Source organism: Microcaecilia unicolor, chromosome 10, assembly GCF_901765095.1.
Source record: "Microcaecilia unicolor chromosome 10, aMicUni1.1, whole genome shotgun sequence".
Lineage (NCBI taxonomy): Eukaryota > Metazoa > Chordata > Amphibia > Gymnophiona > Siphonopidae > Microcaecilia > Microcaecilia unicolor.
In genome coordinates this window covers 2,093,743-2,120,194 of record NC_044040.1, presented here as the reverse complement: position 1 = coordinate 2,120,194, position 26,452 = coordinate 2,093,743, and the positions used below count along the sequence as shown (strand labels likewise).

The 26,452-nt window shown below is 42.4% G+C and overlaps 1 protein-coding gene across 1 annotated transcript in view; it reads left to right on the top strand.

Annotated features, from left to right (window-relative positions):
* SEMA3E (semaphorin 3E) overlaps positions 1-25,335 on the top strand; it is a 139,971-nt gene extending 114,636 nt beyond the window's left edge. Inside the window, exons 8-17 of the mRNA XM_030216644.1 lie at positions 1,181-1,295; positions 2,415-2,484; positions 4,684-4,828; positions 7,664-7,886; positions 9,503-9,594; positions 10,659-10,700; positions 15,270-15,436; positions 18,781-18,848; positions 22,201-22,340; positions 24,397-25,335. Coding sequence (XP_030072504.1) covers positions 1,181-1,295; positions 2,415-2,484; positions 4,684-4,828; positions 7,664-7,886; positions 9,503-9,594; positions 10,659-10,700; positions 15,270-15,436; positions 18,781-18,848; positions 22,201-22,340; positions 24,397-24,849 — 1,515 coding nt within the window. The 3' untranslated portion in view covers positions 24,850-25,335. The remainder of the gene's footprint in view (positions 1-1,180; positions 1,296-2,414; positions 2,485-4,683; positions 4,829-7,663; positions 7,887-9,502; positions 9,595-10,658; positions 10,701-15,269; positions 15,437-18,780; positions 18,849-22,200; positions 22,341-24,396) is intronic.
* Positions 25,336-26,452: the final 1,117 nt, after the last annotated feature.

Sequence of the window (26,452 nt, the reverse complement as noted above, 5' to 3'; positions counted from 1 at the left end):
CCCCTCCCTTACTTACTACTTCCCTGGTGGTCTAGTGACCTCTTCCGCCTTTGGGGCAGGAAAGAGCCCCCTCTTTCCTGCCCGGAACGCTGCCCTGCATGCATCCTTCCTGTTCATGATCTCGGCGCCGATTCAAAATGGCCACCGAGAGTTGACGTGACCTCGCAAGACTTCAACTCTCGGCAGCCATTTTGAATCGGCTACGAGATCACGAACAGGAAGGATGCATGCAGGGCAGCACTCCGGGCAGGAAAGTGGGGGCTGTTTCCTTCCCCAGAGAGGTCACTAGACCACCAGGGCAGTAGTAAGGTAAGGGGAGGGGGAGTGACGGGGTGTGTGACAGGGGGCAGGGTGGGGCGTGAAAGGGGGCAGGGCATGTGTCCTCCTTTTTGGAGGACAAAATATGGTAACCCTAGCACTGCCTGATTATCACTGGATTAGTGCCGCACTAATAATTACAGAAAAAAGTTTTCCATACTGCTAGAAATGGCACAGGCTTGAGGCAGAACTACCACCAGCAGCAGTTCTGAGTTGTCAACCAACGACCCTTTAGTAAAAGAAGCCCCTCAATGCCTCCATATAATATTCATACCTTTTACGGTGTTTATGCTGTTGCACTGGCAGGAAGTCTGTTTATTTAATTTTATTTTTATTATCTACTGGTGCTTGTAAGTAGTTTACAGGTCATATGAAAGTAAATAAGGTAAACGAAGATGAGGAAAAGAAGGATGAAGAATAGCTTAATGGTTAGTGAATGGGTTGAGAACCTGGGGAACTGGGTTGAGTTCCTACTGCAGCTCCTTGTGTCCCTAAATAGGTCACTTAACCCTCCATTGCTGCAGGTACAAAAGTCTTTCAGCAAGGTTTGCTTGGTTTTATCAGATGACAAAAAAAAAAGATGGAAGTCATACATTTTAACATACGTCTCAGATTTGGAGTTCAAATCATACAACTTTATCAAAAGGAAATACAGAAACAAAAATAAGGTTAGAACAAAATTAAATGCATGTAGTAATACGGATCAGCAGTTGAGCAAAATTACTACAGAGGGATGAAGGATAAAAGAAGACCTCTCACTTGAGTACTCTTCTAATTGTAAGAGCTTCTGCTTTTAGTGAGAATATTTTTATTTATATCTCTTAATCAAACTTGCCCATTCTTTTTCTTTCTTTCTTTCCAGAATGATGTTGGAGGTCAACGGACATCGGTGAATAAATGGACCACTTTTCTCAAAACTCGATTAATTTGCTCAGTGGCAGGACCAAATGGAATTGACACACATTTTGATGATCTTGGTAAGTTTAATTTAATTTGATTTAATAAAACATTTATAGCCTGTTTAACCCAAAGAGTTCAAGGTGGGTTAATCACATTTCTGACCCAGTTTCCTCATATCACAACCAGGCCCGATCCTGAGGGCCTCTCTCCATGTTCTGAAGGTATTTAAGCAGTTTTATTTGTCTTTGGGAAGAGCCCAGCAGGCTGGTGCTGGGGAAATGAACTGCTTGCATCGTCTATTAATTTGAAACCCATTCAAGTAATTAAAGACTTTAAGTAGACCTTTACTACTTGATTAAAAAAAAATCAAGAGAAAGTGAAAATGCTTATATCTAATATGAGCAGCTGATGGGAATCATTTGATAACCCAACTGAGAGAATCTAGTCAACAATGGAAAAGTCAGAACTGACATTAAGGGCAAAGGGGCAAATAATGTTAAAATATGAATATATATAATTTAAATAAAGATGGAGCATCTATTGGTAACCAATAGATCTTGCCAGGTATTTGTGACCTGGATTGGCCACTGTTAGAAACAGGATGCTGGACTTGATGGACCTTTGGTCTTTTCCAGTACGGCAATACTTATGTACTTATATAATGTAATTGCCACAGAAAAGGAGAAACCCTATCCAATCTATTTGCTTGACATATTAACCTAGCTGAGGTGTTTTGCAATGTCTGCAGGCATTTTCTTGACTTATTAGAGCTGGCCACAAAAGCAAGTTACAATGATTTATTTGACTAATTACAAGGGCATGAACCAGTAAACTACATTAATTGATAGAAAGATATTTACAAATCCTATGAAATTGTTTCAGTTTCCAAAAAATGGTCTTGCTTAATGAGTTAAAATAAGTTTGAAAAGATGGCATTGAGTCTATTAATATCCTTAATATCTTCAACACTGCTTCATTTAGTACAGAGCGATGGTGACATAGTATTAAATCAGGCTGTCCGTGGACATGTACGAGATGTTCTGCATTGCTAAACGTAGAAGGAAGTACTTACAAATAGATCTCATGCATATGTACTGTAGAGGTGTTGAAAACCAGACTGAAAAGTTGGTCTAAAGCAGCTCAGAACATTTCGAACCATCTCAGTAAACAAATATTTTCAATCTCGTTTTTCACAGAGGATGTTTTTCTCTTACAAACTCGAGATAGCAAGAATCCAGAAATATTTGGTCTCTTCAGCACTACAAGGTAAGTTTCTAAAATGCCTGTATTCAAATGGACATTTCCTATAAACAACAAGAAAAGACGTGTTTTCATTATAACAGTGAATCAGATTTTGTTCTCATTTTTCTTTCCATTGCAACTTCACAATCAAACCTGCAAAAATAAAAAAAAATAAAGTTGTCCCCTCATCATCCCCTCTCTCTTTTCAAGTCCTGCAGGGTCCCCACCTCTCTAAATGTACTTAATCCTGGGATCCAAATGATGCATGGAACAAGTCCCATTTTCTCTCCCCCCTCCTCCCCCCCTTGATGCTGTACTTCAAAAGGCAATAATGGGCTTCTCAATTAGTAGCTTGTGATATCCTTTTCAAGGATCTGTATCCCTGGCACTCTCCAGTCTTTGGTAGATTTAAGTCCCACATTTCTATCACCTCATCCCCACATCTCTATCCACTGTTTTTTGGATGACTTCCATTATATCTACTCTCCCATTGTTACACGGCTACACCTACGGTACATAGATAGGTCTTACTGAAGAGCCCCAGCATCTTCAGCCTATCTTGATAGGGAAGCCACCCCATCCCCTGCATCATCTTTGTTGCCCTTCTCTGCACCTTTTCCAATTCCACTATGTCTTTTTTGAGGTGCGGTGACCAGAATTGAACACGAGGTGCGGTCGCACCATGGAGCGATACAATGGCAGAATAATACCCTTATTTTTGTTTTCCATCCCTTTCCTAATGATACTCAACATTCTATTTGCTTTCCTAGCCGCAGCAGCACATTGAGCAGAAGTTTTCAACGTATTATCAACGACGACACCTAGATCCCTTTCTAGGATAATGTTGACCAACTAAGTACTGTGGGATGGCACCGTTTTTGCCCATTCTCTTGGCAGAATACATCAAGTTCTTTCAAAGTGGCCGGGGATCCTCTATAGACTGTAGCCTTCACTGCAGGTTTTTTATTTAATTGAATTCAAACCTGCGCTTTGATGATCATTCTAAGGACATTCACTTTCTTCTTGCTAAGCTACTCCATTTTCGTTTTTACTTTGTGTGTAAGATCATTGTCCTGCTGAAATGTGAGTTTCTCTCCAGTCTTTGGTCTATGGCAGACTGGAATGGATTTTCCTCAAAGATATACCTATACATTGGTCTGTCCATTTTTTCCTTGGTCTTCACAGGCCTTATTTTTATTTTATTCAAGACTTATAGCCCGCTAATACCAATATAGTTCACTGCAGGTTACAAAGTAAGAAATTGAACACAGTGTTCAGAATATAATACAATATACCATAACATATACAAAAATAAAACAACAATTAAAAGACCCCACTACAAACTTCAGTCTTAAGTGACCTTCTGAACATAAGAAAGTCTAAGCTGTGCCTCAGCTCCAAGGGCAGTGAATTCCAAAAATCTGGAGCTTGGTAGGAAAATGAAGATGACAACATTGAGCCTTTAAACAGTCCGACTTTCCCCCTAATAATATGGTCAGAAGGGGCCTCACCCTGCAGCACCTGAAAGACTGTAACACCTAACTTAAAATAAATCTGAGCTTCTACCGGAAGCCAATGCACTTTCAAAAAGTAGGGCAGAGGCTCGAACCTATTCAAAGAATAAATGAAGCCTACAACCTTATTCTGGACTATCTGTCCTCATTGCTATAAAGGATCCCCACACTATGCTTTATTGTTAGGATAATGTTAGCAGAGTGATATGCTGCGTTTGTTTTATGTCACATATTACTTAGCGCCGATACCAGCAGCTCCTTGTGACTCTGGGCAAGTCACTTAACCCTCCATTGTCCCATGTAAGCCGCATTGAGCCTGCCATGAGTGGGAAAGCGCGGGGTACAACTGTAACAAAATAAATAATAAATAAATAAATTACGTGTCGAAATGTGTTATGCGTGCTGTGTTGTTTTTGACAATTATTACATCTTCTATTATATAAATAAAACCAAAATGCTCCAGAGGCCAGTTAGATTGTGTAGGAGGTGGGTGGGGCGGGTTCCATCTGCTATAGCTAAAGACTCTTAGGAGACCAGATGTTCAGGCATGATAGGGGTTAATTTTTAAAATTTTATTTTAATTTCTTATATGCTGCCTACAAGCCTGAAAGTACTTTTATGCAACTATTCAGTTTAAATTTCATAAAACCCAAAGCTCTTTTCAAACAAGGGAGCAATGATTGTTTTATTTCGTCCTTTTGTTTTATAGCAATATATTTAGAGGATACGCAGTGTGTGTCTACCATATGGCTAGCATTCGAGAAGCGTTCAATGGTCCATATGCACATAAAGAAGGGCCCGAATATCACTGGGCAATGTATGAAGGAAAGATACCTTATCCGAGACCAGGTTCGGTAAGTAAATATGCAATATATCTGATACCACAGACTGTACAAGATGATCCATCCTAAATACCCAAAACCGAAACTCATACCAGACCTTGTCGAAACCGAAGTTCTACACCTGACTACCTCAACTACTTTGATGTTTATGAACTTTAACACAATACCACTTTATCTCTCATTCCGGAAATGAACTCTCTGTACTTGACTGCTTAATAATAAGGTTGTAGCCACATTGAGCCTGCAAATAGGTGGGGGAATGTGGGATACAAATGCAATAAATAAATAATAATTACTCTATCACTTATGAACTGTAACGCATTACCACTTTGTATTCCTCAATCCGGTAATGGCAATCGCCATTACGGCATAATGTAAGCCACAATAAGCCTGCAAATAGGTGGGAAAACGTGGGATACAAATGCAACAAATAATAATATTGTGAAACAAATCTGGGAAGCAGTTTTTATTCTGCATTTGCAGGTCCACTGACAGACAGCTGTATTGGTGCCCTTTGATTTAATGTCAAACTACTGTATTGCATTTCCATAAAAATAAGGTGTCAAGTCTCAGGCAAGGCAAAATATTCTAAATCATGATTTTCAACACAGATTGAGCAAGTAAAGTTTTCAATGAAAGACAGTAGTTTTGGTTGGATATACAGTATCCAAAGCTTATTGAACCAAAAGCAATCACTGTCATTTCGTGCATACGTGTGCGATGCGGGTACTTTTATGGAAAGCCATAATGGATATGATAGAGGTCTATAAAATAATGAGTGGAGTTGAATGGGTAGACATGAAGCGTCTGTTTACGCTTTCCAAAGATACTAGGACTAGGGAGGCATGCGATGAAGCTACAAAGTAGTAAATTTAAAACAAATCGGAGAAACTTTTTCTGCACTCAATGTGTAATTTAACTCTGGAATTCGTTGCCAGAGAATGTGGTAAAGGCAGTTAGCATAGCAGAGTTTTAAAAAGGTTTGGACGGCTTCCTAAAGGAAAAGTCCATATATCATTATTAAATTGGACTTGGGGAAAATCCACTATTTCTGGGATAAGTAGTATAAAATGTTTTGTACTTTTTTGGGATCTTGCCAGGATGCTGGGCTTGATGGACCTTTAGTCTGTCCCAGTATGGCAATACTTATGTACTTATGCTTCTGTGAGAAATTATGGAACTCCTCACATTTCCTCCCCAGCATGCATCCCTCTGGCTTTGGGTTGTCTAGGGTGTGACTGACTTTCCCAGGAAAGAGTTTGTATAACGCCTGGTCTTCTATGCTCAGTTCAAGGGTTTCTCCAATGAGCTTTTTACATTATCACATTATGGAGGGCTCTTGCTGCATGAGAAGCTCCTACATTATTCCCAGAGTCATCCTGCATGAATAAGTAAGCCTCCCTCAGTAAATGTGCTTAAGTGTACTTTTCCTCTGCGACTTCTAGAATCCCGGCTCAGGGGGTTTTCTCCTGAGGATCTATCTCTGGTTGCCTCCCTCCACCGATTAATGGGATTTTCTCAGGAATAACTTATGTAACTCTTCCTCAGTATTCACACCAGAGATAACTAGTGGGTTTGGGTTAAGGATGCTTAAGCCTTCAGTGGTGACTTCCTCCCCTTCTACCTCCAGTGACTTCTACTTTAATCATAGGCTTTGTCCAGAGATTCTAAGGGTTCCTAAGGTGCATATGTCACTTTCCCTCAACATAGCCTCCTGTGACACACTATGTGGAGGATTGGCCTAGTGGTTAGAGTGGTGGACTTTGGTCCTGGGGAACTGGATTCAATTCCCACTGCAGGCACAGGCAGCTCCTTGTGACTCTGGGCAAGTCACTTAACCTTCCATTGCCCCAGGTACAAATAAGTACCTGTATATAATATGTAAGCCGCATTGAACCCGCTATGAGTGGGAAAGCGTGGGGTACAAATGTAACAAAAATAACAATACATGCCTTCTTGTCCTCTCAATCTAAGCAACTTTTATAAAATTACCCTTCACTTGTGTAACTAGCATTAGCACATTAGTATATTAGGCCCTATTTGTATCTAATATAACTACTACTACTACTACTTCTAAAAATTTCTGTTGCACTATTACATGTACACAGCACTGTACAAAGACATATAAGAGACCCTGCTCAACAGAAATTACAATCTATTCAAGACAGACAAATAAGTGATTAGAAAATTTCATTTGTTATGGGAATGATTCAAACATTGGGTATTAAACAGGTGAATTAAGGGGCTTTTAGTTGGATTTAAATAGGACTAGAGACGGAGTATGACATATTTGATTTAGGACATCCACTCCATACATATGGCACAGTAAGATGAAAGAAATGGAATCTGGAGATGATGGTGGAGAAGGGCACAGATAAGAGTGACTTCCAGATGAAGGGAGATCCTGGAGAGGGGTGTAGGGAGGGATAGGAAAGGAGAGATACCGAAGAGCAGTAGAAGGAATGTACTTGTAAACCATAAAGAAAATGTTGTACTATATACAGAAATGGATAGCGGCTAGTGAAGTGACTTGAGAGGAGGGGTTGTGTGAGTGTGGTGACACTGGCAGAAGATAAGTTATGCAGCAGAGGCAACAGAGTCAAGTGACTTGCCCAAAGCCACAGGCCATATCAGCAAGATTTGAACCCTGGTTTCCCTGGTTTAACCCGCTGCTCTAGCTACTTTGCTACTCCTCTATGCCTTCTCCCCAATTATAGTGTATACAGCTTGCCCAGATTGGAAGAAATGTAACATAGCTGGCATAATAGCAAGTATTTTGTAATCAGCCCCTGCCTTTGCCTCACTCCTATTCGTATTGATAATAAAGTGAACATATCTGTATTACAGTGTGCAAGCAAGATTAATGGAGGCCACTATGACAGCACCAAAGATTACTCAGATGATGTAGTACGGTTTGCAAGAAGCCACCCACTGATGTATGAGCCTGTTAAACCAGCTCACAAGAGGCCAGTTCTTGTCAAAATTGATGGGAAGTACAATCTGAAGCAAATTGCAGTGGATCGAGTGGAGGCAGAAGATGGGCAATATGATGTCTTGTTTATCGGAACAGGTAAGACTCTCCTGTCCATGCCCCTAGTAGATGGGGAACATCCACTTCCCATGGTGGCTCCCCTCAAGCAACATTTCATCCATGTAGCTGCTTATTGAGGGCACAAGGAAGTTGAGCTGGACAGACAATGCTGTCTATGATGTCCCCAGTTGGAGTAGTCAAATTCATCAGTAGCTTTCTACAGCTCCCTCGTCTACTTTACAAGACGCTTCAAGGAATATGTATCATCAGTATATTTGTTCTGATGTCCAAATCAGTTACAAATATATTAAAAAGCACCAAACCCAGTACAGATCCCTGGGGTGCTCTCCACTTTCCTCCATTTAACTCTATCTTTTAACCAGCTTCCAGTATACAATAGGACATTGCCTCATATCCTATGACTTTTACATTTTCTAAGCAGTAAAAGAAAGAGCATTTCTGAGAAAGCTACTCCTGAGACTCTGGATTTCAACTTTCTATCCGAAATCCTAAATTTGTCTTCTATACCTTATGTCAGCGGTACCTGCAAGGACAATGACAGCCGGCTCTTCCTAAGTACTGTTGGGCCTTGACTTTGTTTTTTGCATTAATCATTTTTTATTTATTTAAACATTATACACCCCACTAGATCACCATAGTTCAGAGCAGATGAGAAAAATGATAAACAAGATCAGATTAAAAAAAAAAAAACACCTTTACTTGCAATAACTTGCAATGGGGGTTGAAGGGATTTGTCAAAGGTCAAAAAGGACATTCGGAGAAAGGAATTTGAGCCTCATCTTTCCTGCTTTTAAGATCACTGCTTTAACCACTAGATTGGTTATCCACTGTAATTATCATGTGCTTAAAAGATCTTAGCAAAATTGTAAGTCTTTTAGGGGGGGTCTTTTACAAAGCGGCAGTAAGCCCAGCGCAGGCTTACTGCTCGTTAAAACGGAAGTACCTCCAGGCGACCACAGCAGGCCTGGTGGTAGCGCCCACCCCCAGCGCACGCCATATTTTTTCGGTCATTCCACGTCAAGTGGTCTGGTGGTCCCTGCGCGACCATCACGGATTTCAATGAAATTTTCTGTGAACATTCATACATGTCCCCAATGAAAACTGGTAAAGTTTTACGTTCGCCGATGCAAACTTGCTGAGATATAGTAATCTGTTTGACCCCATACTGCAGCCTTCACGCAGGGACCACCAGACCACTTGACATGGAATGATCGTTTTGTAGCGCTGGTGTGTACCCAGAATTAATCGGGTAGTGCACGTGCTACTCAGTTACCGCTGGGTTAGCACAGGAGCCCTTACTGCCACTTCAATGGGTGACGGTAAGTGCTCCCCCAAAATTGGTGCACGTCAAGTGCGTCACTTGCTGCACTGCCGTTTCTTTAAAAAAGAAAGATCTGTCTTTTACCCAGTGCTGTGAAAGGGGGGGCCTTGACGCACATCAAAAACATGCACCGATGCTAGTGCAGGCCTCCTTTTGCTGCAGCTTCGTAAAAGGACCCCTGAATTTTCTATGAAGTGAAAAAAATTCAAACATACCAATAACTGTTATGCAGAAAATTAAGAAACATTGAAAATGTGGGAGGCCCTTTGAATCTACAGTTTCACGATGGACTCTTCTTTTAATGTTCTTTCAGATAATGGCATTGTGCTTAAAATCATTACAATATACAACAAGGACACTGAATCAACAGAGGAAGTGATTCTGGAAGAGCTGCAAGTCTTTAAAGTAAGTCTTATGCATAACTGGAAAGACACTACCTCTATCGAGTTAGAGATCTGACAAGTGAACCTCTAACCTGTACAGAAAAGGAACTTCCCAAATTATAGGAAGATAAGATATTCCATACTGGGTCAAACCATGAATTCATCAAACCCATCATCCTGTCGCTGATGGTGGCCAATTCAGATTCCAAGTAACCAGCAGGATGCCAAGGAGTAGACTTATTCCGTATTATTCATGCTCAGACTGAAGTGGTGACTTCTTAAGCCTACAGGGCAATTAATCATTCATAGATTTCCTACCGTTCCAGCCCTTACAGGACCCCAACCCCTGAGTTTTGAATCATTTGTTATGAATAGTTTGGTGATGCATTTGATAGAAACATCAAACCACTGAGTAGCGTATTGTCAGCAAGCACAAAACACGCACCTAAAGCTTCTCAAGGGTGCTTAGCAGTCCATTTGCCTCGAAATCTGATTGGATGCAATAATTAAATTAAAGGGAAAGCTACTTGGTAAGTGTAGAAAGTATATTTGGTAATGGTTGTTAGAAAGAGGAGAAAACGAAGAAGGGCTATTGCAGGACTTCACTTTTCAAATCATACTGATGTATCCTGATCATATTTAAAGATCACAAGGCCCATCACTCTAGTGTTCAAACACAAAGAACGCATGTATATCCTTATACAATTGAAGTTTAAGATCACAAGGAGGGGTGGTGCGATATGAACCTGGGCTTTCCTGGTTCACAACCCACTGCTCTAAATTATTTATTAGCCACCTCCTCTGGGGTTTTAGTTACTGGATGTTATCAGTTTATTCTGCTGTTTTCAATGACAGGGCACATCTTGGCTTGCTTTATTTTTTCTGAGTAAGTACTTCCTCTTAATGACATTGATTTCTGTCAAAATGAATTTATAGAATAGTTCATATTTACAAAATATAGTTCATCAGAAGTACATACATTAACCTTGTTAAAGCAGATGGACTCTTGCACATTGACAGCAACTATAAATACAGAGCTACATCAGTGTCTGCTACAAGTTTCACTCTTAATCTCTTTCTCTTTAGGTCTTGGTTCCTATTATTTCTATGGATATCTCGGTTAAAAGGGTAAGTCTATTATCTATGTTCTCTCATTACTGAGCATTTTTATAAATATTGGACTCAGGTTGAAGGACATGGCCTATTTGATGGGATATCAATTAAATATTCCAATAGAAAGTATGTGGTGTCATACCCCAAATTCAAGTTTGTTTATTTGATTTACCTCTATGCGTCCATAAGACTTCTAAGCGGTTTACAATTCAAATCAATGAGAATGGGGATGAAGATATATCAAAACCAAAGAATACAACGAGGCAAAAATTAAAGTAACACATAATAGACAAAACATAATAGATACACAGAGTCTGAAATTCATAGACCAGCTACACTTCTGATAAGCAAAATATAGGCAAATCCAAAGTAGGGCGAACCACAAAGACTGTCACAGCCAAATAAATCTTTATTAAGCACCCCTCGCACAGCTGACCTGACATGGGGCCATGTTTCGATGGGAAACACCCGTCTGCCTCAGGGGTCATACACTCTGGAAGATCAAAAAATGTTATGAGTTGGTGCAGAAACAAAACAGTGAAATACCAAAAATCTATACCACTGCAAATACTCCAATTCCCGCAAAGAGATGCCATCAAGCCCGCCAACTCATAGCATTTTTTTTTGCTGTTCCAGAGTGTATGACCCCTGGGTACAAATGTAACAAAAATAAACTATCTAGGGACATTGAGGTTGGGGTGTGTACAATTTCCCAAAAGGCTCAATGAACATGGAACGTTTTGTGAAATATGCATAAGGATGCCTGGAAATACACATTCAAGTTGTGGCATGTCGCATGGCAACAGCCGTTCTAATAATAAACATGTAGAGCAAAGAAAAGCATCACTCAGGATCTGAATGTATAAGAGCTGATTTTACAACACGTACAAGCATATGTGCTGGATTTTATAAACAAACTCCTGAGAGGTAAGCTGAATTACTGGTACAGATTCCAAGTCCAGATCAGCAGTTGACGGATACTAAAGCCAGCTAGCAGGAGCTACAGCTGCTGATTGTCTTAACATTTTTAGTGTGTGTGCATTGCTGTAAAGTTGAAAATACATGCTTATTTCTTTGGTCTAGCCAAACACAACCACATGAACTGCTGTGACCTGTTTTGAGCTTGATGGAGTTTTACTCGGTGCATTTTTGCTCGCAAAAAAAGGTTCCAGTACTCAAATGCTAGGCCATCCTTCAAGGGTGGGGTAATCACTGAGGGACCCATCCCACAATAGCCTGGCCCCCTGCAACCAGTCACAGAACCTATGACAAGGCAGAATTGGTGTGGAGAGCCTGAGCTCTTTCATTAAAACTCGGGGCCCGTGGAAAAGGTGCCGGTACTCAGTACCCCCAAGTACCCCCTCACAAAAAAAGCCCTGGTTTTACTAAACGTATGCAAGAACGACCATGACGTGTCCCCGTAATCATTAACCATTTAAAGTGGCCTCTATATTGCCATAATTTACTGTGTAGTTCAAAGGTATGGAAAAGCCCTCTTTAAAAAGTGTCCCACCCACAGGGAAAAGGTGCAGCACTGGGCACAGTGCCAGGGCCGGCTGGCAAATGCAACCATTGTGAATTCCTTGCAACTGATGTGTGAAGCTTCTTTTAGCAGCTTTGCATCATCGTAGAAAATATTAATAACAAGTGTTATATTCATTAGCGGTATTTATGGTATGTTAATTCCTAACAAATCAAGTTAGGGATGTTTTCTTTTGAAACAGGATAGGTTATAAAAAAACAAAAAAGAAGCCTATTTATAGATCGAAAACACAATTGAAAACAAAAATAATTAATAAAGCCTGCACACTCGTATTGAAAAGAGAAATGGATACTCAGAATTAGCCATCTTATTAGCGAGCCAGGTTATAAAGACGAGTTATGAACTATGAGACGGACCAAGGTATATTTTCAAAGCACTTGCAAAGTTCTATAGGTTAGTATATGTAACTTTGTAAGTCTAAGTGCTTTGAAAATAAGCCATGATAATGTGTCTTATTGATCACTTCATGCTGCAACTCCAAATGCCGGTTCTGGGCCATGTAAAGATGAGGGTGCAACTTTGATTTTTAGTTCCTGTGAGTTGTTTCTCCAAAATACCAGCTGACATTTCTATTTTCTACCCAAATTCATAGTTGCCTATGATCAATCACCAGGGCTGCCGAAAGAATAGGCCGGGCCCGGGGCAAAGCCGCCCCGCCTCTGCCCCACCACCGTTGCTCCCCCTGCCGCTGCCGTCCCCTGTCGCTCCAGTCCCCGGTCTCACCTGCCTGCCTCCACGGCTCCGGGCCCCCTGCATTCGAAGCAGCAGTCGCAGATCGCTTCTCTTCTGGCCTTCCCTCCCTGTATCCCGCCCTCATTTGATGTAACTTACGGTTTCCGTGAGGGCGGGACACAGGGAGGGAAGGCCCGAAGGGAGGCGATCTGTGGCAGCCGCTTCGAATGCAGGAGGCCCGGAGCTGAGGAGACAGGCAGGTGAGACCAGAGACTGCAGCGCTGGAGGCCTGACCGTGGCGCCGGGCCCCCTTGGAGGCCCAGGCCCGGGGAAGTTTGTCCCCCCTGCTCCCCCCCCCCTCTCAGCAGCCCTGTCAATCAGTCATTGATTTTAAGTTGCTTTTAAAACCATTAGCAAGAGTTTCCCTTTATTTTATGAAGACTCACCGTAGGTATAAAAGTACAGTAGCCAAGCAGTGTGGGAAACACCCCTGCTGTGTTTTATAAAATAAAACAGCTGTAAGAGCATAGTATTAGTGAGGGCATTAAGATTCTTCTTTTTTTTTTTTCTATTCAAAACTTTACATTAACAGTTTGATGGACATCGGATCATGTGATGGTAGAAATTCATTGTGAAGGTTTTTTCAGGCATTATGTTCTTTATCATTAGGCCTAAAGCGTATACTTAGAAATGTTATATTTATTTATTTGTAGCATTTATATCCCAAATTTTCCCACCTATTTGCAGGCTCAATGTGGCTTACAATTGTTCCGTAATGGTGATCACCAATTCCGGAAAAGAGAATTACATAGTTAAAATATGGAGGTGACAGAGTGGAATTAGCTAGTCAAATAAATAAAGTTCATTTTCTTAATAAGAAATAAAAGATAATAGTAACATAGTAGATGACGGCAGAAAAAGACCTGCACGGTCCATCCAGTCTGCCCAACAAGATAAACTCACATGTGCTACTTTTTGTGTATACCTTACCTTGATTTGTACCTGTCCTTTTCAGGGCACAGACCATATAAGTCTGCCCAGCACTATCCCCGCCTCCCAACCACCAGCCCCACCTCCCACCACTGGTTCTGGCACAGACCGTATAAGTCTGCCCAGCACCATCTCCGTCTCCCGCCACCGGCTTTGCCACCCAATCTCGTCTAAGCTCCTTAGGATCCATTCCTTCTGAGCAGGATTCCTTTATGTTTATCCCACGCATGTTTAAATTCCGTTACCGTTTTCACCACCTCCCGCGGGAGGGCATTCCAAGCAGCCACTACTCTCTCCGTGAAAAAAATACTTCCTGACATTTTTCTTGAGGCTGCCCCCCTTCAATCTCATTTCATGTCTGCTCGTTCTACTGCCTTCGCATCTCCGGAAAAGGTTAGTTTGCAGATTAATACCTTTCAAATATTTGAACGTCTGTATCATATCACCCCTGTTTCTCCTTTCCTCCAGAGTATACATGTTCAGGTCCGCAAGTCTCTCCTCATACGTCTTGTAATGCAAATCCCATACCATTCTCGTAGCTTTTCTTTGCCCTCTTCAATTTTTTTTACATCCTTAACAAGATACAGCCTCCAGAACTGAACACAATACTCCAGGTGGGGCCTCACCAATGACTTATACAGGGGCATCAACACCCCCTTTCTTCTGCTGGTCACATCTCTCTCTATACAGCCTAACAACCTTCTAGCTAGGGCCACCGCCTTGTCACACTGTTTCGTCGCCTTCAAATCCTCAGATACTATCACCCCAAGATCCCTCTCCCCGCCTAACACATACGTCTCCCGTGGATTTCTACTCCCTAAATGCATCACTTTGCATTTCTTCGCATTGAATTTTAATTGCCAAACCTTAAGACCATTCTTTTAGCTTCCGTAGGTCCTTTTTCATGTTTTCCACTCCCTCCAGGGTGTCCACTCTGTTACAGATCTTAGTATCATCCGCAAATAGACAAACTTTACCTTCTAACTCTTCGGCAATGTCACTCACAAATATATTGAACATAATTGGATAAAACTTCAATCGTAGTAGATTAGACTTGAACAATCAGGAATAAAGAGTTACGTTTTGTGTAGTTCTGGTGTAAATTTTGTTATTGGTATTTAGGATGGATCTTTGTGGTAAGCCTTATTGAATAGGTTGGTTTTCAGTAATTTTCAGAAATTATTTATGTCGTGTGTTGTTTTTATTGATTTTGGTAATTCATTCCATATTTGCGTGCTTATATAAGAGAAACTGGATACATATGTTGATTTATATTTTAGTCCTTTACAGTTGGGGTAGTGGAGATTCAGGAACGTACCTAAAAGAGTCCTCTGCCAAAACTTTGTGCACACTAAACATATGTATTGTACCTTCCACAGCAACAGCTATATATTGGAACTAAGTCTGGCATATCCCAAGTAAAGTTTCATCAGTGTGATATGTATGGCAAAGCCTGTGCCGACTGCTGCCTCGCTAGAGACCCCTATTGTGCCTGGGATGGCATCTCTTGTTCCAGGTACTACCCATCAGGAACACAGGCAAAGAGGTAATTACGTCAACGTCTTACCAACAATGTGGGTCCTATTTTCAAACAAGTTGTGCCATAAAAATAGAAAGAGACCCCGAGGTCTGTTGCAACTGATGCAAAATAAAAATTGAAAACCTTAACCCTGGACTTTTGCTACCCCCCTTTTCTACCCTCTCTGCCTTCCCAAAGGAAATATCAGGAAGCTTGAGCCCCGCCATCCCTGTAGGCTGTCCTGTGCCTACCTTTGCTGGTCTCTGACGGTCTAGGGGGACAAGGGCAGGAGTGACACCCACTTGGGTCCTGCCCAGCACTGCCTCTTCTTCAAAATGGCTGCTGCGCCTCTAGGTACTACAGTACTTGAAGTACTGTGAGGCTGTTGCTAGGACTGCGGCAGCCCAGTGGCGTACCAAGGGGGGGGGGCAGTGGGGGCGGTCCGCCCCGGGTGCACGCTGCTGGGGGGGTGCCGTGGGGCAAACTCAGAGGGAGCAGTGAACACATGCGAATTGCAAACTTGGAGACAGGGCAACAGGCGCGCGCTGCGGCACCCCCCCCCCCCCAGCGGCGTGCACCCGGGGGGGGAGAGATGTAATTTCGCCGGGGGGGGGGCGCATCGGCGATCCGCCCCGGGTGTCAGCTAGGGTCGGAACGCCACTGCGGCAGCCATTTTCTCCCTAGACCCCTAGGGAGCAGCAAGGTAGGTCCAAGGGGCCTGCAGGGATGATGGGGCTTGGGCCTCCTGATATTTTCTTTGGGGGATGGAGGGAGGGAGGATCAGAAAGGGGGGACACAGAAGCACATGTGCAATGAATCAGGGGTTAACTGGGCAGTGGCTGTTATTCACACCAGTGCACAGTTAACTTTCACACAGAAAGTTAAGACATCCTTTTTACTGTCCTACCTTTATGCAGTTACCTAGTTGGTTAGCAGGCTGAATATTGCCGCACACCAGCTAGGTCACCGTTCTGCCGTAACTCCATCCCTGGCCCGCCCATAACCTCACCAGTTAGGAAAAGGCCATATAGCGGGGAGGAGCGGCCTAATGGTTACTGCAACAGGTTGCAGACCTGGGGAACTGGTTTCAACTCCTGTTGCTACCTGGGTTGAGATCCTGAGGAGCCATGTTCAGTTTCCCTCTGCAGCTCCATGTGACAATGATGGCAATGAGACGGAGGACCATACCCTATTAACTATTGCCTTCTCCTCGCCGCCCCCCGAACCATAAGATCATTACTGCTAAATATGCTTTAAGAGCGAGAGACTGAGATGTATTAGAGTGTATGATAACTGTTGGATGAGGTGAAGAAAATGACTGCAGTGTCCATTTACATTATTCAGTGAATAACTGATGCTAAATGATCTGTATGAAAGACCGCACAACAGTACTATTGATTAATTTCTGTAGCATGGTAATCAGGAAGCAGAAGAAAAAGCATGTTCCAGTTAAAGTGTGTTATTGATAACCTTCATTACAGCACTGTCTGATCATTTGCTATTTTTCATCTGCTTTAAGAAATCCCTTTGCCCCACCCAATCTTCTCCCTTTTCAAACTTTGCACATTACTTACAGCTCTACCATCACTATACGTTTTGGATAAATGTGTTTACGATTGAATGAAATGACTTTAAATTCTCATCACGGAGTAATTTATTAAACTGCAGTAAAGGTTTGGCATTTATCACTTATTAGTTGCAAAAATTAACATGCAGTAAATGCAGTGCCTGTGTGTTAACTGTTTGCAGTACCTGAGGGAGTGATTCTGTAACACCATATATGACAGCCATTTTAAGCATACTTTATAACAGGGATGGACATTCGTTTGTAATGACATATCCCACATTTTGCATGTTATCAAACAAAAACAAGCAAGCAGAAAAACACATGAAAGTATGTGTCTGCCGATAATAGCCCTCCCTCTTTCTAGGGTGTGCGTTGTTTGTAAAGAGGGTGTCCGTTGTGCATGTGCGATCACACATGTACAAACCACTGTACATGTGCTCACAGTGGACATTCTTTCAGAAAAAGTGTGCAATAAAAGTTTTCAAGAGCTAATTCATTTGATAACTGCTTAATATACATTAGTAACCAAACCTCATTGATTGACTAAATATAATTAGTGTCTGTCACACTTTTGTCCTTTACTTCTCTTTTGGGCTCATTTTTGAAAGAGAAGGGCGCCATCTTTCGACACAAATCGGGAGATGGGCGTCCTCTCAGGATCGCCCAAATTGGCATAATCGAAAGCTGATTTTGGGCGCCCTCAACAGCGTTCCATCGTGGGGATGACCAAAGTTCCTGGGGGCATTTCGGAAGCGTAGCAAAGGCGGGACTAGAGCGTGCTTAACACATGGGTGTCCTCGGCCGATAATGGAAAAAAGAAGGGGGTCCCTGATGAACACTTGGCCGACTTTACTTGGTCCATTTTTTGTTACGACCAAGCCAAAAAAATGTGCCCTAAATGACCAGATCACCACCGGATGGAATCGGGGATGACCTCCCCTTACTCCCCCAGTGGTCACTAACCCCCTCCCACCCTTAAAAAAAAAAAAAAAAAAAAAAACTTTAAAATATTTTTTCCCTGCCTCTATGCCAGCCTCAAATATCATACCCAGCTCCATGACAGCAGTATGCAGGTCCCTGGAGCAGTTTTAGTGGGTGCAGTGCACGTCAAGTAGGCGGACCGAGGCCCATCCCCCCTACCCGTTAAACTTGTGGTGGTAAATGTGAGCCGTCCAAAACCCACCACAAACCCACTGTACCCAAATCTAGGTGCCACCTTTCATCCCTAAGGGCTATGGTAGTGGTGTAGAGTTGTGGGGAGTGGGTTTTGTTTGGGGGGGGGGTTGGGGGGCTTCGCACACAAGGTAAGGGAGCTATGCATCTGGGATTTTTTTTCTGAAGTCCACTGCAATGCCCCCTAGGGTGCTCAGTTGGTGTCTTGGCATGTGAGGGGGACCAGTGCACTACGAATGCTGGCTCCTCCCACGACCAAAGGGCTTAGATTTGGTTGTTTCTGAGATGGGCGTCCTCGGTTTCCATTATCGCTGAAAACTGGGGACGACCATCTCTAGGGATGACGATCTCTAAGGTCAACCTAAATATGGAGATTTGGGCATCCCCGACCGTATTATCGAAATGAAAGATGGCCACCCATCTTGTTTTGATAATACGGGTTTCCCCGCCCCTTCGCGGGGACATCCTGCAAGAACGCCCTCAGAAAAACTTGGGCGCCCCATTCGATTATGCCCCTCTTTGTGTGTCAACTTGTCATAAGCTTTTTTTTTTTCCCCCAATACTGATACAAATTTTTAGAATATTGTGAACTAGCTTGTTTTCAAGAGAAATTTCTTTTTGTGTTTCTCAGGCGTTTTCGTAGGCAAGATGTCCGGCATGGAAATGCTATTCAGCAGTGCCTGGGTCAGCAGTTCACTGGTAAGGACGTGCAAGCCGCAACCTAAAACAATGTCATGGCCTAGTGGTTAGGGTGGTGGACTTTGGTCCTGAGGAACTGAGTTCGATTCCCGGCACAGGCAGCTCCTTGTGACTCTGGGCAAGTCACTTAACCCTCCATTGCCTGCCGCATTGAGCCTGCCATGAAGTGCGGGGTACAAATGTAACAAAAAAATAAAATAAAATATTGGCTAAAAGTGGCTGATGTATTATCAAACATGATCGTTGGCTGGCGTATTCTTGATATCCACAATATTTAAGTATGCTAATATTGAACTGCTGGTACCTGAGTTTTCCAGTTTGAGTTTCCTATGTTCTGTGGCTTGATTTACTTGCATTGCTACTCTCAAGTTGTAATGAGTGCTTGTTAAGTTTTCATTTCGCCAGTTATCAAATTTGCCCGAGACTTCTAGAAATTCAGTCTAGTGTCCTCACTGCAGTGCTCCAGGGATTGCTGGGCTTTTTTTCAGTGTCTACACTACAAGGTCTTTCTGTATCCACTATATCAGAACCTCCTCGTGGAAGCTTGGGTTTCTCTGTAGGGTTTTTAATTTGGGGGGGGGGGGGGGAGAAGAATCCCTTCCTAAGCAACCATTCAAAACAAGCTATTTGACTGATTAAGACTCTAATATTGAAGTTCTCTGGACTGTTTGTACTATGTATTACTTTTATAATACTGGGAGTAATGCAAAACATTTACATGGTTATATGGATTTTTATAAATTTTCTTGGGCAATTAGATACAGTTTGATTCTACTATGGAGGCAATTCTATAACTGGGCACTTCCAAGGTCAGGCAATGGAATCACTGTGCATAACATTTAGGGGAAAGTACTTATGCCAGCCATAGAGGTAGGGTGTGAACAGCTAAATGCAGCAGGAACATGAGCAACCTATGGGATTCTGTAATTTACATGCGTAAGTGGGAGCCCCACCCCTCTCTACACCCTCTTGCCAATATATTTTAACATGCCCATATGTCAGTAATCTAAATGTTTATGTACACATTGGACAGGCAAATGTTAACAGTTCATTTACAGAGCTCTCCTCTAAGAAAGCAATTCCATGAAAGGCAATCAAATACCCTGGCTTGCCCAAAAACGGCCCCTAACTAGGTATATGGTAGTATTTTATAAAATGCACATTGGTGGGCATCACGTTAGAAAGCAGATGTGTGCAAGAGGCCATAAGTGCACAACCACTTGTACCAGGCCACCTATACATCTGCATGCACTTCCATATCTGCACATAAGTGTATCATGAGTGCTGATGTGGCAGGAGCAGGGCATTCCCAAAATGGCATCCAGAGCCCCTAGGTCACATTTTGGCAGGGAAAACACGCCTTCTTCACCAGGCCCATGCTGTAGCAAAAGAACTCGCTGCTTCTAGTGCCTGTCCATAAGAGGGAGAGAGTGGAAGAATGTGCCGGGCCTGTGAAAGGCTGACCAGCCTTTTAACAAGTGAGTTTCCTACTCTAGGGAGGAAACTGCCCATAGGGGGCTGATCTGGGAAGCATAGACTCTGTGAGAATCCCATTCTAAACAATAAGACGTTTCAGACAGCGTTTTCCTTGTTAAAAAAAAGTTCCACATGGAAGTGATGTACCGTTGTCTCATAGAAAAGAAAACATCACCATCATCACTTACTAATCCAGGATCCCACTAGGGCTAGTAAGTCACTAATCTGTATGACACTCCTATCTCAGAGGACATTGCACTCTTCATGGGAGGCTAGGTGAACGGGGAGCACAGGTAGGTCTAGGAAGGATATACATTAAAGGAACAAAGAAGCTACTCAATGAAAGACCCAGGTGCCAACCTATATCCTACATCATGACATCATCTAACTTTGTATCGTGTAGGAACTGTAGACAGGACCCATATGAGATGCCATGGAAAGGAGACAGGAAAGGAAGTGGTTGGTATGTTGCAACTATACAAGGATAGAGAAGACCTGAAGAAATGGCAGGACATAAAAATCCAACAAAACAAATAGGCAATCAATCTACAAGATCTGTCCTTAGAAGCACCACCACTGGAATTTGTTTCAAGCCCCTGATGCCCCCCTTTGAGAGGGTGAAACATGGCCGTGTCAGGCTTTTAATTATGTATTTATTATTTTATTGGCGAATAAATTGAACATTTTCTACATCTTGGAGTTTTATTTTTTTGTTTGTTTGTTTTTTTTAGATCTACTATTTCTTTTTCCATGCTAGGACTTGAAAATCCACTAGGAATTTGTCCAAACCTTTTTTTAAACCTAGCTACATTAACCGCTTTTACCACCTGCTTTGGCAAAGAGTTCCAGAGCTTAACTATACATTGACTGGCTAATATTCAAAACAATTTAATTGGCCGGGAAATGGCCGCTGACCAGTTAAATTGCTTGTTTGCATTTATCCGGTGATCAACCAGTTATCTCAAGTGAAAATGACAGGTTAGCGCCAAATTCAATAGCATATAACTTGTGGGCATTACAGGGGTGGAGTTGGATTAAATGCCAATATTCAGCCCTCATTGCATAAGTAAAACACTTAAATTGGGTCACTTAAATAACATTGGTGCAAATGGCAGTGCCTACATTTATGCGTGACTCTTTGCTTAAGCCATATTCTTTCTTTCTTTCTTTATTATGATTTATTTACCACCTTTTTGAAGGAATTCACTCAAGGAGGTGTACAATAAGAATGCAATAGACAATTCCAGTATACTACTTACAATGTCGACACAATATGTAATAAAACAGTGTACAGTGTAGGGTATAAGCAAAGATGAAACATAGAGATAAGTAAGAGTGTAAGAAGAGTTAGAAAATAAGGGGACTAATTTAAAGAAAGTTGCACATGAGGTCAGAGAGATGGTTGACATATAGATAGTACTAAATGTTCTAATTCAACCTTCATGCTACTACTACTAGTACTAAACATTTCTAAAGCGCTACTAGGGTGACGCAGCGCTGTACAATTTAACAAAGAGGGACGGTTCCTGCTCAAAGAGCTTACAATCTAAGAGACAAGTGAACGGTCAGTCTGATAGGGGCGGTCAAATGTATTTACTGAAAGGTAAGAGTTAGGTGCCGAACGCAGCATTGAAGAGGTGGGCTGTAAGCAAAGACTTGAAGACGGGCAGGGAGGGGGCTTGGCATAAGGGCTCAGGAAGGTTGTTCCAAGCATAGGGTGAGGCGAGGCAGAATGAGCGGAGCCTGGAGTTGGCGGTGGTGGAGAAGGGTACAGAGAGGAGGGTTATGTCTCTCATCTACATCAAGCCTTTCTAAACCATGCAGGTATTTGAAATTTAAAAAAAGCTGAGAATCACAACAATTATTTTCTCTGCAGGCGAAACATTTGAGAAGACTGAGGAGCAACTGGTTTATGGTGTGGAGAACAACAGCACCCTGCTAGAATGCTCTCCACGCTCCTTACAAGCAAAGGTCCTGTGGTTTGTGCAGAGAGCAAATGAAGCAAGGGCAGAGGAGGTACGTTGCCATCCATTTTCCTTCTAGAACTTGGAAATAAATAATGAAACCTTCCCTGTCTTAAACTGAAAATAGGTCAGAACTAAGGGCTGATTATGGAGTATGTAGGAGATTGTAGAGCAGCCCCGTATGTACACGTTAGAGGTTAAGGAGGGATATTTAATTTAAAATGAAAGGATTGAAAAAACATAGAAATAGGAAATCACAGCAGATAAAAAAAAAAACCATATGGCCTATCTGGTCTGCTCTTTCTTGCTATCTACTATCCCTTCTACTCCCTTAGAGACCCTCTATGACAGGGACACAGCCACATGGGGTCCTCAGGGGCCCAGGCCCTCCATTCTTTGCCCAGTTTCCCCCAATGGCACTGTCCAGCCCCCATCCCCAAATTAGAAGGCTGGCTACACCACTGCTCTGCGCATCTCTCATGCTTTCTTGAGTTTGGATACAATCCTCAACTCCACCACCTCTACTGGGAGACCATTTCACGTATCCACCACCCTCTTCCCATGAAGAAGTATTTCCTCAGACTCCTAGCACTTCCTCTTTTCCTTTATCTACAACCTTCTCCAATTGCGGCTGCCAGTGCTGGCTCTGGGTTCAAAACAGTAGCCGCGATCTCTAGTAGTAGTCTTGCAAGACCACCATTAGAGGCCATGGCTGCCATTTTAAACCCGGACATGACATTACATAAAAATCATTTAAAAGAAAACTAAACATTCAAAACATATAGAAGTAAATTTTACTATCCAAACATTGCATGCATGGCGATATTACAATACTGTGTTTTAAAAGATTTCATGTTCATCTTTTTTTATTATTCATTTTTCTTTTCATTGTAGTGTAAGATATGTTGACACTTCATCTTATACTTTTCTTGTTTGTCTGAATGATTTATTTGATTATGTATGTTTTTATAGACTCCTGATGCAGGCCTGAGGGCCGAAACACAACAGTTGTGTCGAGTCTTTTCAGCAATAAAGAAGTTTTTAAGACATTGTTTCCAGGATTTGTATTTCCTTGGTCAAAACATCCCACTTTTACTTTTCTCTTTGTGTTTTCCCGTGGGGCATTCGAGTTCTCCGCTTTGTTGCGGATTTTTTGGGGAATATAACATTAACTGATTCGCCTTTATTCTCGTGTTTATTCCCTTCTCCCTTCTCCACTACTGCCAACTCCAGACTTCGCGCCTTCTGTCTCGCTGCACCCTACGCCTGGAATAAACTTCCTGAGCCCCTACGTCTTGCCCCATCCTTGGCCACCTTTAAATCTAGACTGAAAGCCCACCTCTTTAACATTGCTTTTGACTCGTAACCACTTGTAACCACTCGCCTCCACCTACCCTCCTCTCTTCCTTCCCATTCACATTAATTGATTTGATTTGCTTACTTTATTTATTTTTTGTCTATTAGATTGTAAGCTCTTTGAGCAGGGACTGTCTTTCTTCTATGTTTGTGCAGCGCTGCGTATGCCTTGTAGCGCTATAGAAATGCTAAATAGTAGTAGTAGTAGTAGTTTATTCACACCATCAAAGAAATGAAGCAAATTGGTGAAACAAGTTTTCCCTTGGCTGAACCCATGCTGACTTTGTCCCATTAAGCCATGTTTGTCCATTTGTTCTGCAATTTTATTCTTAATAATGGTTTCCACTATTTTGCCTGACACTGATGTCACACTTACCATTCTGTAATTTCCCAGATCACCCCGGAGCCCTTTTAAAAAATTGGCCAGTCTCCAATCTTCAGGTAATATGGAAAATTTTAACAACAGGATACAGATCACTAACAGCAGATCAGCAATTTTATGTTTAAGTTCTTTCAGTACCCTGGGGTGTATACCATCTGGTCCAGGTGATTTATCGCTCATGTGGTTTCATCAAATGTCAAACCCTAAAATCAGACACAGTAAGGTTTAGAAAGATTAAATCAGATAACTGCATGCTGTTAATTTTATTCCATGGCTTCGATTCTGAAATCATAACAATGATTTCTTGGTTTAGTAAAATTATATCTTGTTTAGAAATGTTTTACTGATACAGTTTATGCATTTTTTTCAGGTCAGGGCAGATGACAGAATGAGGAAAATGGACCTCGGCCTCCTCATCCTGAAATTGCAACGCACAGACGCAGGGCTTTATTTTTGTCAAGCAGTAGAACATGGTTTCAGCCACACCATCAGGAAAATCACACTGGAGGTGGTGGAAGAAGAGCGTGTCGATGAAATGTTCCACAAAGAGGAAGACGAGGACACGGCTCACAAAATGCCCTGTCCTGTGCAGAGCAGTATCCCACAGGCCTCCAGACCCTGGTACAAGGACTTCCTGCAGCTCATTGGCTACAGCAATTTCCAGAGGGTAGAGGAGTACTGTGAAAGAGTGTGGTGCACAGACAAGAGAAGGAAAAAGTTAAAGATGCTCCCATCAAAGTGGAAGCATGTTAGTCCACAGGAGAGGAAGGCAAAAGCCAAACCGGAGCACCACCGTGCACCTAGACATGTACCAGGCTTCTGATGATGGATGTTTTCTGATGTTACAGAAGAAGAACTCGTTATATTATTATTGCAACCTTTATACAGTTCTCTAAACAGAGATACAACAAATCCTTCCCTCTGAAAGTTTAAAACCTTAGTGGTACTTAAGACATGGGACAAAACTGACTTGCCCAAGGTCTCAGTGGGTATTGGTGGCAGAAACAGTTATTATTTGAACTACAAGTCCACTTCCTCTATCCATAATGCACCTCCACACAGAAGGAAAATAATTGTTCTCAGGTACCCAAACAAGTTTTTCTAGGCCTAGAAACTTAAACCGGACTGGGAAAAGAGGAGAAGTGTTTTGGTAACCTGTAGCCCTGGTCTCTGTCATTTGTCATCCACATTTACACTACTAAACTGGTTTTTCTTACATATTTTATATATTTTTCCAGTTATAGACAATAAAATATTCCATTTTCTGCAATTTCAGACAGATTTACCTAGAATAAGAGCGTATGTAAGTATTCAGGGTGACTAGCAGGCTTATTTTCGAAAGAGAAGGCCGCCCATCTTTCGACACAAATCGGGAGATGGGCGTCCTTCTCTCAGGGTTGCCCAAATCGGCATAATCGAAAGCCAATTTTGGGCATCCCCAACTGCTTCCCGTCGCGGGGATGACCAAAGTTCCCGGGGGCGTGTCGCAGGCATGGCAAAGGCGGGACTGGGGCGTGCCTAACAGATTGGTGTCCTCGAGCGTTAATGGAAAAAAAGAAGGGCGTCCCTGAGGAGCACTTGAGCGACTTTACTTGGTCCATTTTTTCTTACGACCAAGCCTCAAAAAGGTGCCCAAAATGACCAGATGACCAGACTCCCCCAGTGGTTACTAACTCCCTCCCACCCTGAAAAAAATAACTTAAAAAATTTTTTTTGCCAGCCTGAAATGTCATTCTCAGGTCCATCGAAGCAGTATGCAGGTCCCTGGGGGGGAGGTATGTGTGTGTGTCAGCGAAGGCATAGCGAAGGCATGGACGTCCTTCTTTCAAACCTTTTGGACGTCCTGAACTGCCCCCCCACCCCCCACACAGGGACAGCCAAATTTCAAGGTAGTGGAGTGGAAGAGTGGCCTAGTGGTTAGAGCACTGGTCTTGCAATCCAGAGGTGGCCAGTTCAAATCCCACTGCTGCTACTTGTGATCCAAAATCCAAATAAAGGGGATGTCAGAGGCATAGCAAAGGCATGGATATCCTTCTCACAGAAAACATTCAAATTTTGGACATCCTCAACTGCCGTCGCAGGGACGGAGGCATAGCAAAGGACGTCCTTCACCCATAATCTAAAAAAAAAAAAAAAAGGCGTCCCTGACGAGCACTTGGACGTTTTCACCTGGACTTGTGCTTTTCTAAGGTTGTAGTCGGCTATTATACACGCAGCTTGTCTGCATGTATGAAGCCGTCTTTGGCATGCACAGAGCAGCCACGCATAATGCTTGGCTGCTCTGCACTGGCTTCCCCTCCTTAGGAAGGAAATCATGTGCAAATGATGCATGCATGCCCGTTCCTTTCTGAATCGCTAAGGGATCAGTAAGGGGAGGGCTTTTTCCGTTCAGTTAGTGCATCTAGCTGAAGGTAAGGGAGTTATGC